This window comes from Seriola aureovittata, chromosome 22 (genome assembly GCF_021018895.1).
Source record: "Seriola aureovittata isolate HTS-2021-v1 ecotype China chromosome 22, ASM2101889v1, whole genome shotgun sequence".
Classification (NCBI taxonomy): Eukaryota; Metazoa; Chordata; class Actinopteri; order Carangiformes; family Carangidae; genus Seriola; species Seriola aureovittata.
Genome location: NC_079385.1, coordinates 9,779,877 through 9,794,075, shown reverse-complemented (window position 1 = coordinate 9,794,075; position 14,199 = coordinate 9,779,877). Strand labels below are relative to the sequence as shown.

The following is a 14,199-nucleotide window of genomic DNA, read 5'->3' as shown; positions in this document are numbered from 1 at the left end:
AGGTGTTTACTTGGCTCAGGAGGAGAAAATGGAGCCTGCTTTGCTCTCCTCTCTCTCTGTCTGTCTGTCCTTTTATGCCCCTCTTTCCCCTCTCCTCTGACTCTCAGTGAAGGCAGTAACAACAACAACAACAACAACAACAACAACACCACCACCACCAACAACAACCGGGGAAGGAAGGAGGGGGTTGGATAGCTGGGGAATAGAAACAGAGATGGAAAAACAACAAAAACAAACACAGGCAGAGCAGAGCTGAGAGAGAAACACAGGTAGACAAAGAAAGCCATAATCAGACAAGAGAGAGAGAGAGAGAGAGAGAGAGAGAGAGAGAGAGAGAGAGAGAGAGAGAGAGAGGACGAATGGAAGACTAAACAAAATGTTAGGAAAAAAGTGGATGGCAGAAGAGCATACCAATGAGGGGAAGGCAGAGAGACAAACATACTTAGAGATAAACATACTTAGAGGGGATATATGTGCATACCAATGAGAAAAAAAAGACAGGCAGGACAGACAGACAGAGTGTGACAGACAGGCTTGGATGGAAAACTGAGAATGAAAGACATCCAGACAGTGTCAAACACACCTGCAGACAAAACACAGGAAGCATGTGACCACTACTGCTGCGAGTCACGTGCTCAGGATCAACATGACCACATCCAACACTTCCCTTCTCCCTCTTCCTCCTACCACTTTTAATCCCATCCCCTCCTTTGGTCCTCCTCCTCCTCCTCTTACCTGGCGGGGGCAGGGTCTGTCCGGGCAGGGCGGCTTGGCCGGGAGCGGGCCCTGGCAGCGAGAGCAGGCCCTGCCGCTGCATGTTGAGCAGGTGCTGCTGCTGCTGGAGCTGCTGCATCTGCAGGAGCTGCTGCTGGAAGACGAGCTGCTGGGCGGCCAGCTGCTGCTGCTGCTGCTGTTGCTATAGAGAGGAGGAGGAGGAGGAGGAGAGGAGCAAGAGAGGAGCGGAGAGGAGAGGAGGGAGGGAAAATTACAGACGAATTAACAACTGAGAGAGAGGGAGAGGAGCGAGAAGATGGTGTTTGTACTGTGTGTGCACAGAGCCTGCACTCACTCGCCTCTGTCGTGACCTTAGCTATACCTCTCTGCCTCTTCTTCTGTCTCTGTGCACGCTCTCCCTCTCTGTCTGTGCTCACTTAGTCTTCCCTCCTGTTTTTTGGGCTGTACCACAGCGCTGTTGCCTTCTCATCTCTTTGTGTGTGTCCATGAGAACACATTCACAAACAGGCACAAAGCTGTGCTGATATACCAGCTCTCAAACCTGTCAGTGTATGTGGCTTGCGATTGTGTATGATACTAAGCCTCTGGTATAATCCTCCATCCCACACCCCCCTCCACCCCTGATAGTTAATTGTCTCGCCTTCACTGATGGTCTGTTACAGCTTATGTGGCCAGAGGGAGCTGGCAGAATGAGAGATTTACAGCATCACGTGCGTGTGAACGCACAGACACAAATATAAACACACACACACACACACACACACACACACACACACACACACACAAACAAACACGGACACACACACACACACACACACACGGACACAGACACGGACACAGACACGGACACACATGCACAATGCCTCCCCCCTCTTTCACCCCCTTTCTGTTCTCCTCGCTGCCTCACAGAGTTGTTTATGGCTGGGCCAGACAGGCAATTGCATAAGCCTGGTGCAAAACAACAACAACAACAACAACAACAACATGAAAAACATCAAGCTCAGTCACCGCAGCAAAACAACTCTGAGAGGTAGTGAAGCTTTGGCTCTAAGCTGTGAGACAGTGCCATATTACAAATGTCTATTTTAAGTGATAAAACACACAAAACTCAGGTTCTGTATTCTCAGTCTTTTTTATCTTTCACATTAAAAAGGGGGTGGGGGGGTGGGGGAGTTGGTGCATGGGTGATTTTTTTACTGTAATTTTCATGTTTTTCAATTTTTCCTCTCCTCTCCATACACATGTGTATGTGCATATAGCATGTCATGATCACATGTTCCTGTATGTTTATATCATGGTGGACCTGGAAAAGCATGGAGGCACAGGGGGTGGGTAAAACTTGTGATGCGCTCACTGGAAAACAGGCTGCATAATGGAGTGATGGAGGGAGGCGGTTTGCCCTCCCTACCTCCACCCTGCCTCAAGAGAAATAAGGGAGCAATTTCTATTCCATATTTGATGGCGGGGGCCCTGAAAAACTCTATTCACAAATCCAAACAGAAACAAAGCCGCCGGGAGGTCAGTCGCGGCTTCCTGTAGGGGCAGCATAATGGGCTGCTTGAGGAGACACTGAGAGGTGCAACATGGAGCGAGAGAAAAAAAGGACAGAGCGTGTGTGTTTATGTGATACCTTTTTTTTTCTGATCAATTTAACTGCTTCCACACGTACGGTGTTGTCTGGATGTGTCTCTAGACTAGGCTCTCAGGGTTCAGCACCAACACGGTTACGCAAATATGGCTAAGGCTGTCATGCTCGTCTCCTCTCCTCTGATAGCCAGAGAGGACGAGACAGAGCCTTGTCCGTCCACCGTCTGCCTGTCATTGTGATTTATGAGCATCGTATACCGTAACTTTTGCACGTTTTCACGCCCACAGAAACAGTTCATTAACGAGTTGGATCCAGGGCCCTTTGTCTCTGGTCTCTTTTCCATAAATCAGTGAGTGTGCGTGAGCATGTGCGTATGCATAGTGTTTGCGATCGTCACTTGGCACGGTTCATTAATGGAGTCGTTCCCAGGCAAAAGCTGCAACAGTATAGTTGGCGTTCTGTTTTTGGTGTTGGTTGACAAAGTTAAGAATTTAATTTAAACATGCACATACTCTACATTTACAGCCATTCGCCTGTTTCTACTGATGTACGAGTCCAACTTTTGAGTCATTTACATCTCTGGTAGTGTGTGGAAACCGTACGTATGTGCTGCACCTACCTCTTTAGCCTGCTTGCCAGGGTGCTGCTGCTGGAGAAGCTGCAGATGAAGCTGCTCCTGTTGTTTCTTATAAAACTCCTGCAGGTGTTGCTGCGCACACACATTCACACACAGACACACGCAGAGGTAGAAGATAAGATAAAATAGAAATAGAGAAAATACAAAGTTTTCTTTAATATCACCACAAGTATTGACAGGCTGTGATTCCAGTTTCTTTACAATGTTCTAAATGATAGAAGTCAGACTTCATTTTGCACATGTAGAAGTAATTCTAATTGATTTATATGCAAAAAGCCTCAAAGTAGATCCGTTACAATTAACTAGACATCTTCTCTTAATCCTGCCCGCACTGCTTCAGATCCAGCTGTACTTCACATGTTAGTTATGCAGAAACTGTTGCACATTATAAATAATATCTTCTACTGCTTTTGGCATTTGTATCTCTGCTGCTTTTCACAGTCTTTTCCATATGGACATTTAATAGTCCCACAGTTCTGTAGGGGGCAACAATTCATCATATTAACTACGCATTTGGCTGCCAGAGCGCTCTGACTTCCTTTGGAGTGGCTGAAACAAACAGAATAAACCCTCGCAGGGACAGGTTCACTCATTGAACTGATTATTTTAACACACAGGCTGTGACAGCTATTAAAAAGATGGTTTTACTTTTATTTCATGTAAACTTCACATGGCTGTTTGGCCTAAAGGAGAAGGCCATGAAGAGCGCCACTGGAACACACGGTCCAGTTCTCTGCTAACTGCCATAGACGTATCCACAGGTTTTAATAGACACTAATATTAAAAATGAATAGGAGCCCTAGGAGCAATTGAAAGATGTTTTGTGACGCTTGATGTAGTCAGTTCATCAACATCCATCAACCACAGAACTTTGCTCTTCGCTGAATGGTTTTGATCCTGTGATTCCCCAGTTCTCATTGACTCTCATTCACTAAAATAAACTTTGCTACATTGAGACTGACCATGTTTCAAATTCCAAGTGCCTCGAAGTTTTGTTGAAACATGGAGTGCAAAGGAACACCATTGTACTGAAATCAAATCTAGAGTCTGAGCGGTCTTAATGAAGAGGGCTAATCAAGATGACTGACATTCTTAATTAAACAATTCTCTTTCCCTTAATCAAATCTATGAATGAGAAATGTATTTCAACTCTGACACGAGACTGTGCCAAGTGTGTGCTTTCTCAAGCTGATCCCAAATATTACATCATCCATCACCTATCATTCGGCTTCTAGTGTTCTAGTGTGCCCTAGTCTCTCAGTCCCTGATGGATGCTTGTCAGGGAATTGAACCAGCGACACAGCAGAGACAGTTAATTAGAGGTGACATGAACAAGTGCGTCAATTTCAGATTCCTCTTGGTAAGCGTGTCAAGGACACTGGGCTGTGGTGAGTTGGCATGAGCGACTGGTGGCTGTGATGCACAGCAGTGACTCAGGGATGTGTACGGGTGGATGTGTGGGTTTTTGTGTATGTGTGTACACAAAAACAAACAGTAATGCCAAATAGCTGTCTTTAAAGGTGTAAATAAGAAGGTAATAAAATAATAGAGTGATTGTGGGTCTAGTTTTGGATGTGTGCAGTCACTATTTCTATATGGTTGTGCTGTGTCTGTGCATCTAGATCACGATGCGTTTGAGAACTTGCATCTAGGCATGTGTGCGTCTGCATTCGCCAGAGGGTTTGCATCTGAATATTTGTCTAGGTGTGTATGCATTTAGGTATGAGTGTGTGTGTGTGTGTGTGTGTGTGTGTGTGTGTCTGTGTGTGCGTGTGTGTGTGTGTGTGTGTGCGCACGTGCCCATACCTGCTGTAGCATAACAGCCTGCTGCTGCTGGAGCAGGGCCTGGAGCTGCTGAGGGGAAAGCACCTGCTGCTGGAGGATCTGCTGCATCTGTTGCGGCGTTATCACCTGGGGACTCATCATGGCCACCGACACTGGAACCTGGACAGGGGGGACGAGAGAGGAAGTGGGGTTGAATGAGGGACGGAAAAGAGAGAGAAAGAAAGAAAAAGGCGGAAAGTGGGGTGATGGTCACGATCGGGTGTGAAGGAGAGGTATAAGAAAAGAGGGTAAGAAGATTGAGAAAGGACAGGAGAGATGAGTAAACAATGAGAGCAGAGGAGTGAAATTATGGAGAGATGAGTAAAAAAGGGAGAAAGTTAGAAAAATAGAGCATCAGAGACGTGCGTCAGGCATACTGGCATGGATCTACTGGGAGTGTGGTAATTGGTGACGGAGAGGTAGGGAGAGCAGGCCTCCCATGGCCGTGACGCTTGGCAGCCTAGAGGAGATGCTGAAGGACAGATGGGTGCTGTGCCTTTGTGTTGCTCATCTTATTTTCCTGCCTCCACCCACTGGGAATAGTAAGGGATTTAAATAGACGTAGACCTTAATTAGCAGGACCCTTGAACTCCCCCACTTTAACATGCCTATCAGTGCTGCTATTGTAAAACAGCGTGAAAATGCACAACTCTAAAGTTGATTAAAACTACACTGATGAAGTGGACACATGGCAGGCACAATCAGCGTGATGTGGTGGGTCGTGGCTGTGAGGTTGGGGGTTCACCCTGAGCAATATCTTTATGTTGGCAGGTTGGGAAATATGGGGAAAAAAAAGATGTGAACACATTTGCTTATGTAGTAGGAAGTTTTTTGTTTTTTTTTATGGATGCCCTCTGCTGTGAACAAGTTTCTCAAGTTTTACATTCTTACTTAAGTTCTTTTTTTTTTGCTTTTTGCTGACATTTTGAAAAATGTATGTCATTTTTAAGTGATAATCATTAAAATACAAGCTGTCAAACTGCAGCAGAAGAGCTTCACCAAAACAAAACAAAGACACATATCCTATATTTCCGCCAAATTCTTCTAAGACGGCAGCGAAAGCCACTTCTGAGGCATCAGATCAATAGAAAAAGATACGTTTCTTTTCGGTCTTTGATTGTGAACACACATTTTTAACAGGGGAGAGTGGGCTAACAGTCATATTACACAGCTTCAGCTCCTTGTGGTTCCTTAAAAATTGAACAACCTTTGAGGGAGAAAAAACACAATACTTTCAAACTTACTTGTTTACTTGTGAGTTAGACAAAATAAAATCAACATGGAGTTAAAGATTTAGTATCCAACACGCTGCAACAACAACAATGGTTCACCAGATGATTCTCATTGACTGAATAAGACGTATATACACACACTTCACTAGACCGACCGAGTCCAATCACCCCTTCCTTTCCTATATGACCTTTAAAATGTCATGTAATCAGCTTAGACGCAAAACAGTTTGATGTTTCGAGCACAACAATGTACAAATGTAACATTTTTCTTAGGGCTGGATTCTGCATCTTGTCAACAAATATTCTTGACGGACAAGCTTTATGCTACCATGACACAATTAAAACGTCAACATGTAGTCGCACCTTCACTGACGCTAATTGCTACAGTGTTTGGCATGGAGCTGCCATGATAGTAACTAGCCTATATGGTGTGTCAAGGGGCCAATAAGACATCCCTGTCCTCATCGCCAGCTAATCAAGCTGCCTTGATTACTTTCCATGCATGTCTCTTCTCTCTCCCTCCCTCCTTCTCTCTCTCTCTCTCTCTCTCTCTCTCTCTGTCAGGCCTTGACACGTCCTTGTTTAGCTCTCCTCTCCTCAACGCCTACCCCCCACCCCAGGTTTTCCCCCCTCTTTGATTAGCCGAGACATTTGCATGGTCACTACACATTTTTCATTTTAGAAGTCATTATGCATTAGTGGCTCCTGATCGCCCGCCTTGACTAATCCTGATGAACTGAAAATCACAGCTGAAGGTCAACTTCCAGCCGGCCCCGCTGCACATTCATATTCATATTCAAACAAATCCTGCCTCCATTGTTCATTAGGGTCTTAGAGAGAAGGGACTCCATCTAAGGTGGAAGAGGTGGAGGAGGAGGAGGATGTTGTGGTACATCTCTTTTCTTCTCCGGACTCCTCGATGCGAGAGCGCAAAAAGAGAATGCATTCACAATAAGCGGGGTGCGGAACAAAAGCCGTCAAAAGTTTCAAATTAAACAGTCTGTGTGTAATTATGCAAATGCTGTGCTTACACCTTCAATGTTATTAACCCTTGAAGGTACATTTGCTAGGTAAGTAATTACCCCTGCAGTCACTCCTGGTTTTGTGTTGGATGCCGTGACAATGGGACGAGTGCAGCTGAGAAACAACATGAGAGATACACTCATTAAGACTATTAATTGGATGCTGGCTCAAAGAAGTTTTGGTTCGTAAAAGGGATGCAAGCTTAGACATGTCGGATTTAACACAAATGTATGCGCATCCATAGATAAAGTGGAATTAAATATAAATTCTACAAACAGTTTCTTCGTTGTGCCAGTGGTGAAATATCATAGTCAGATGCCTGTAAATTAATAATGCAGGATTTCAACAACAATGAATAACACCAAACAAGGCTCCAACAGCAGAAAAAAAATGGGGAAGTTCCTCTTATACTTTCATTAGCTTTTTAGAGACGTTATTGCTGATAATCATCTTCATTTCATGACTGCTCCAAACAAAAAGAGGGGAAGAAACAGAAAGAAAAGGCAGGAGGAAGAAAGAGAAGGGAGAAAAGGCACTGGCCCACGTCCATTGTGAAGTGCTGCATAATGTTAATTCCAGCATTTAACTGCATGCTTTTCTGCTTGACGTATCAGAGGGTCCAAGATGAAAGCAGATAAGTAATTGCTCTCCTGGTTCTTATTCTTCACTGACAACCCATAAATTTAATTTTACACACACGTTCATTTACATTTTCGAGTATATGACATGATAATTGCAGGAATATAACACCTCCATTCTGCAGGATACTGCAGAAGGGCTTGATTGACGTGTGCGGTGAATTGAAAGGAACAGGAGGCTGAATTGCCTCTCCTAGAAATGATTTTGCCACGAAGGGATAAAATTAATGAGCATTTACTAGACGATGGCAGTGGCATAAACATCCACACACCGTGAATAGACTCTCTTTCATAGAAGAGGAGCCATGATATCCAATTGGGCTATGCCTCTGTTTCTCTGTAATCCAAAAGGATATATTTCCAGTGCTGGTGCACAAAAAATATTAATGGGATTTATTAAATCGTTTGAAATTAACTGCAGCTGATGTGGCCACTGGGGACCTTAATAACAGAAAAGGTGCTTCTCCTGTTTTTAATAGTGCAAATTTGGATAGAAAAGAGGAGCTTCCAAATGAGTTTCGGACAAGTCATTTGAATATCTCTCCTTGCTTAACAAGCATTTGTGAGAAACGTGCTTATTTTAAACTGTGCTCGCCATTTGAACCCCTATTTGTTTATATCTCTTGTCTGAAAGTGGACGATGAGCTGTATTGACATGAACTTTGAAGCCATGTGGTTTGCCCTCAGAGTTGGAGAGCAAAACAAAGGACCTTTAAATTGGCTCCTGATGTGAAAACACTGGTGGGACCCTCACCAGAACAAGCAGATCATTACACCACTCTTGTCACACCCGCAGCCTGTAACCAGCCTCTCCAATGCCTTGCAAAAGGTCACGCTCTTTTTGCAGAGAACTCAGGTATCTCTTCCAGGCAAAGCTGGCACCCAGGTCCCTTGTTATGTTTGATTTAACTGGGCATTCTGGCATTAAATGCAAAAACACCACATCTCCACTGCCTGGTGCTCACTGGCTGGCTCACACAGCTGTCTGCCTCCAACTATGCGGACCAATGGACAAGCGCACTTCCAGCAATTACACCCACTCCACTGTGTGGTGCTTTATCTTTAGAGCAATGAGTTTTTATGAGTGAACTCAAATTACCTAAAGCAGGAGATAAGTGGTGTATCAGAGTTCAAACTTAAACAATTAAAGTCCAGCAGAGAGGAATTCCTTTTATTCGATTTCTTTCCATACAATTCACTTAGCAGTAATAAGCAGAGGGAACTGGTGATTACATGTTGGCCATAAACATTGCGGGGGCAGCGATCACGGGGCGGTTATCAACGACAGAGGTTGTTCCTGTAGCACTGGACATGGGACTGTGCTGCACTACAGACACAGCTCAGATAAATGCAATGAAAAATGGAAGGGTCCTAGTCGGTAATTACTGTGGATCCTTGGCAGGGAGAGTCACTGCTAATTAAGCCACTAGCTTCATTTTACACATGGAAAGAGAGAGACAGAAATCCCCCCCCCCCCCCCCCCCCCCCCCCCCCCGCTCCCTATTTCATCTCAATCTCCTGAGCATCCCAGGGGGCACAGGGCCCAAACTCAGACCCCTCTTGTAGCATGTGGACTTCTGACCTCTCAGCTCCCTTTCAGCTGACACTGCTCATTTACTAGCCAATTACTGCCAAATGCGGCCACACGATTATTGATAGCTGGGACTCTCCAGTCGAGGACCACCAAGGCTACAGGGCAGCTGGCCTGGCAAGTGCGTCACTCTGAAGTTCAAGTGTGTGGTACATGTGTTTACTATGTAAAAATCACACATGCATGCATGTGAGCCACACTCACTCAAATGCATGCCGTGTTTTCAGCTTAGGGAGATCAATACTCTAGATTGTCAGGGCTGAAGCTAAGTAGATTACTAAATGTTTTCCTAAATCAATTTCCATAGCAGTGTGGCAGCAGTGCATGGGAAGTGCAATTTATCATAACATAAAGACCCATCATGTAAAAGCCTCTAATAAAAAGCCTGAGGAGATTGAGATGGGCTTAGCACAATTTCCATATTGATTTATCTCTACATGCAGATAGTCATTGATTAAGACTCTCGAATGTAGTGTACACCAGTGTAGCTGTGTGACATCGCTGGTGCACATTGTTTGTGTCATTATCGGTACAAATTGTCACACCTTTATCATTAAACCGGCACAATTCAGACTCCAGACTGATGCCTCCCTGCAGGTGTACATATTTCAAGAGTAAATGGGGGCGACAGTTAGAGAGGAGCAGGGGAGGTGAGAGAGAGGGAGAGAGTTGAAAAAGAAAGTGCAGAGAGGGCTGAAATAGAAAGAAAGTGAGAGAGAGAGAGAGAGAGAGAGAGAGAGAAAGAGAGAGCACAAGTGAGAGAGGTGGCTTGGGTGGAAGGGGGGGGGGACACGTCCCTCTGATGTTGCAGGTAATATGGCCTCCACTGGATCAGCCTCTTCATCAGTGACACACAGTAAATTACAAGTGCTTCAAGCAGCTCAGTGAATTATAGTTCATCACTTGGAAAGGCTTTCTCCCTCACCACCGGGGCCCAGGCGTATCAGATCTGCCGGTTAGGATCCAATTAACACCCTGGCCAGAATCATCAGATTGCATGTGTAAGGGCTGGTATAACTCGTTTATTGCACCCATGTATCTTCTGTCACAAGGTAAATTTGTTGCTGCTACATCAAAGGTCTGAGCTACTTTTTTTTTTTCTTTATCCCTCCCTCCCTCTCACTTTCTCTTGATCCCCCAAACTCAGCTACCTCGCCTTGGGGTTGCATTTCAACTTCTTTTGCATCACAATGATGAACCTGCTCTGTCCTCGCAATTTAGCAATCTTGTCCTGTAGGTGTTGTAAATGCAGGAAAAAAGAGAGGTAGGGAGGGAGATGGGGAGTGAAAAAAAATCTTGTTTTCTGGTTACAAAAGCAGTAACCAAGGGTGTTTGACTTAAAATGTGCTGACGTTTTTTTTTTTTTTTTTTCTTTTTCTCTCTCAGAGTCAACACAAGTTTTCCTCATGAATAACATAATATTTTCCCCCACTCTTTTTTCCCTTCGCTGTGATAATTTTTCTCTATTTTCAGATCCAACCAGAGGGGATGCAGTGGAAAGATATATTCATAAATGTAAATGTGAACTACCATCCTTTAGCCACGTACGCTGGAGTCAGCTAAGCTATACTCAAGCCTAACGTTGCAGCCCTTTTCCCTGCATCCGTGTGTGTATGTGTGTGTGTGTGTGTGTGTGTGTGTGTGTGTGTGTGTTCCGGATGAAAGCCAATAAGCAGATGAGAGCTTCTATCGAGATAATATTGGCTCAGTGGTGAGACATGTGGACCTGACCTTTAAAAGTGTGACACTTCCTAAGATGGCCCAGTGCCCACAGCCAATGCGACCGGCCTGGACAGGAAGGTGTACAGAAAACAGGGCTAAAGCTCTTCCCATCCATAAACCAACCATAAAACCTTAAAATATTTTCATTCATACTTAGAGTGGAGCATTGCAGAGATGGGATGGAGGTTATTAGCCCTGTAAAAAGGTATTCACAGCTTGATAGTGTGCAAGGGGCAGAGCAGCAGCAGCAACACTCACTCGGAGTAAGCTCTCAGGTTTTGTATGGTTAAAGATTGGACATTAACTGCAGGGAGGAAGGGTCAGGGAGTACCTCCACACTGTCAAGCCCTCACGAGACAGGGTTAGGGGGTCATTCTAGCCGCTCTATACTTGCCCCCTGACATATGGAGCTGGTGGCTGTGTCACAAGGAAAGGAGGAGGGGGAGATGTGGTGAGGTTTGGGTCGCCTAAATCTCATCACCTGCTACAGTTCGTTTTCTGGGAGTGAATCTTGAGCTGTTCTTCCACAGAGTGATAAGCTGCTTGAAGTGAAGCCCAGCTCTGCCCTGTTTCTTATCAATAATGATCAATAAAGCTACTAACAAACCACTTGCTCAAAGTCACTTCTGGCAAAGTAAGAACTTGGTCGTTGTGCTTGCGCTTGTGTATGAGTGCCGGCTGTGTGTAGATGCATTATGCGTGTTGTGTGTGTGCGAGCGAAACAACTGTCAGATTCATAGGCCTCTGTAATCCTCTCCGCCTCTCCTTGTCCGCGTTTCTTTATTTGTATTCCAAATGTCAGTGTATAAATGCCTTTCAGAGGGGGGATATTGCCACATAGAAGAGGAGAGTGAGGGGAGAGAGAAGCAGAGGAGAATGGAGAAGGGAAGAGAGGGTGTTGTGTGCCTTGGGAGAGCCGTGTAAGCAGCATGGCGGAGGCTGGGGGATTTACAGGGAGAAATAGGTGTTTATTGAGTGCTCCCGTGGGCTTACTGTGTAATAATAGACCTGTCACATTACGCAAATGTGGAGAAGCAGCTTGTGTGTGTGTTTGTATGTGTGTTTGTGGGACAGTTTTTTTTTTCTTTTTACATGTGTGCGTGTGTGCATGTGGATGCCAGAGCTGCCTGCCTCCGCATCATCAACTCCTGAGGAGCAGCGATGAGCGAGCGGATAGAATTAGTCAGGCGAGAGCCTTTAGCCGCTAATACGCGTAATTAAAACTGCAAGCTGAGGCACTTAGATGCTTGTGTACTAAATAATTTACATGCCATGATCTATGGATCATTTCCTGCTCTTAAATACGAAAGATGGGAGAACAAGAGGAAAAAAGACTGGCGGAGGATTTATCAGTATCTCTGCCATAAGCAGGATGTCATGGTAATATTAATCCTTTTCCCACTTTCTACTGCGCTAATCATACAAGGGGATCAATCTGTGTGATTCCTCCAGTGGAAAACATGTAGCTTGATTGCTATTGACTCTTATCAAGCCATGAAGCTAATAAAATATGCTCTATAGCGCCCATTGTGGCCTCATAATCCAGGTAAATAATGCAGCTTTATTGGGTAAACTCCCTAAAGACAAGAATAAAAGAAAAAAAATATGCTACTGACAAGAAGGAAGAAATAGAACAATAAGAATACCAAAACAAGGGTTTTTAATCAAGTAAGAGTTTCTCCTGCCTTACACTGATATTTGCACAATGGAGTATTACCGCTAAAATGTCATTTGAAATGAGTGGATTCAAGGGCAGACGGCAGCACATTCCCACTGTAAAAATGATTTTGAACCAGAATGCAGCGAGCCCTGGTTGTGTTGGTGTGTATCACTGGGAGAGTCAGTAGTGCCTCTCTTCCTATGATGCTTTGCATGGAGACTTTTTGGAACAAAGAGGTGAGGATGTTAATAAAGGCTGGATCAACAGATGGATTAGTTGGGAGCTGAGGACAGGCCCATCGGCAGGCCCTCCGATTCATACTGATTCATATCGCCAACGCCAGGAAAGGATGGAGTAAGCAAATGTAAATATTCAATATTTACCATCTGCTGATGTTATTAGAGGCAGGGGCTTGGACATGGGCTGACGGTTATCATGCACCCACACTGCTCTCATTCAATATTGTTCTTCCTGCCATGTATGTATTGTACTTGGTGACTATGGAGGCATTTGTAGATCAGGATCCCATTTGTTTGAATCTATTCGCTCTGGCATACAGAACCTCAAACACAGGAAGCACAATAAGCTGCAGAGAACGTTTGTTTAACAAACAACCTCTTTTTTTTTCTTCACACAGCTAAATAAATAAATATATATATATTCAAATAAACAGCCTTTAAAAATATGTTTATAATTCTGATGCCATTGTGTGTGAATATACTGATAATATTAACACTCTTGATGAGGTTGAATTATTTAAATGCAAAAGCATGACTGAGTCTTTGCCAACCTTATCTCTTTGCCAGTGCGTAATTAGGTACACAGGGGTGTGACTCCAATTCAAGGTGTCGCCATTGTTAGACTGTGAAAATATCAACGGGTGAGGTTAACGCCAATTTTCCTGTCATTAATGAAATGCACAGAGCTTCTAATGAGGTAAACCATTGCTCCTTGATATTACTTATTAGCAGAGTGGAGGGCACAACTCCCACACTTCAATTTCAAATGGCTAAAAATAAATTGAATAAAAAATACTAATAATAAAAACATGGAGCAGATGTCAAGGGGCCTTACATAATGTGAGGCAGGAAAACCAACTAACTGTCTTGTTGGCTTAAACGAGCAGAAGGAAAAGACTCGCCGGTGTGAAAAAAATCTTAACACCAGAAAGAAAAGAGGATTGCAAGCAATGTGTTAATGTGTATATATGTGTGAGTGTGTAGTCGGTGTGCAACTGTTCCCGCGTGTGTGTGTGTGCATATGCGTACAAGTGTGACCTTTTCCAAATCACTGACAATAGAAATAGACAGCTCTACGAATCAATAAGGTAAATTAGCGTCGAAGAGTGGAATTGACAGGCAGTTAAAATTAGCTGTCTGTGTAACCCTCTACTCAGGCTGACATGTCTTTGCAAATAATAACCTCTGGATATTCCGTGTCAACAACACTATGGATCTAGTTAGAAAAGCATACGGATCAGAAATGTCCTCCAATTTGTCGTCCTACCATATAACCTCTGGATACACTTGAACTATTAATTATTGTCCAG

At 44.2% G+C, this 14,199-nt stretch overlaps 1 protein-coding gene across 8 annotated transcripts in view; it reads right to left on the bottom strand.

Annotated features, from left to right (window-relative positions):
• The window catches only part of foxp2 (forkhead box P2), a 103,934-nt gene that overhangs the window by 27,712 nt on the left and 62,023 nt on the right, over window positions 1–14,199 (bottom strand). For all 8 annotated transcript variants that reach the window (XM_056367731.1, XM_056367728.1, XM_056367735.1 and 5 more), the window contains 3 exons: window positions 4,767–4,904; window positions 2,943–3,032; window positions 736–916 (listed from right to left, as the gene is read on the bottom strand). In XM_056367731.1, coding sequence (XP_056223706.1) covers window positions 736–916; window positions 2,943–3,032; window positions 4,767–4,904 — 409 coding nt within the window. The remainder of the gene's footprint in view (window positions 1–735; window positions 917–2,942; window positions 3,033–4,766; window positions 4,905–14,199) is intronic.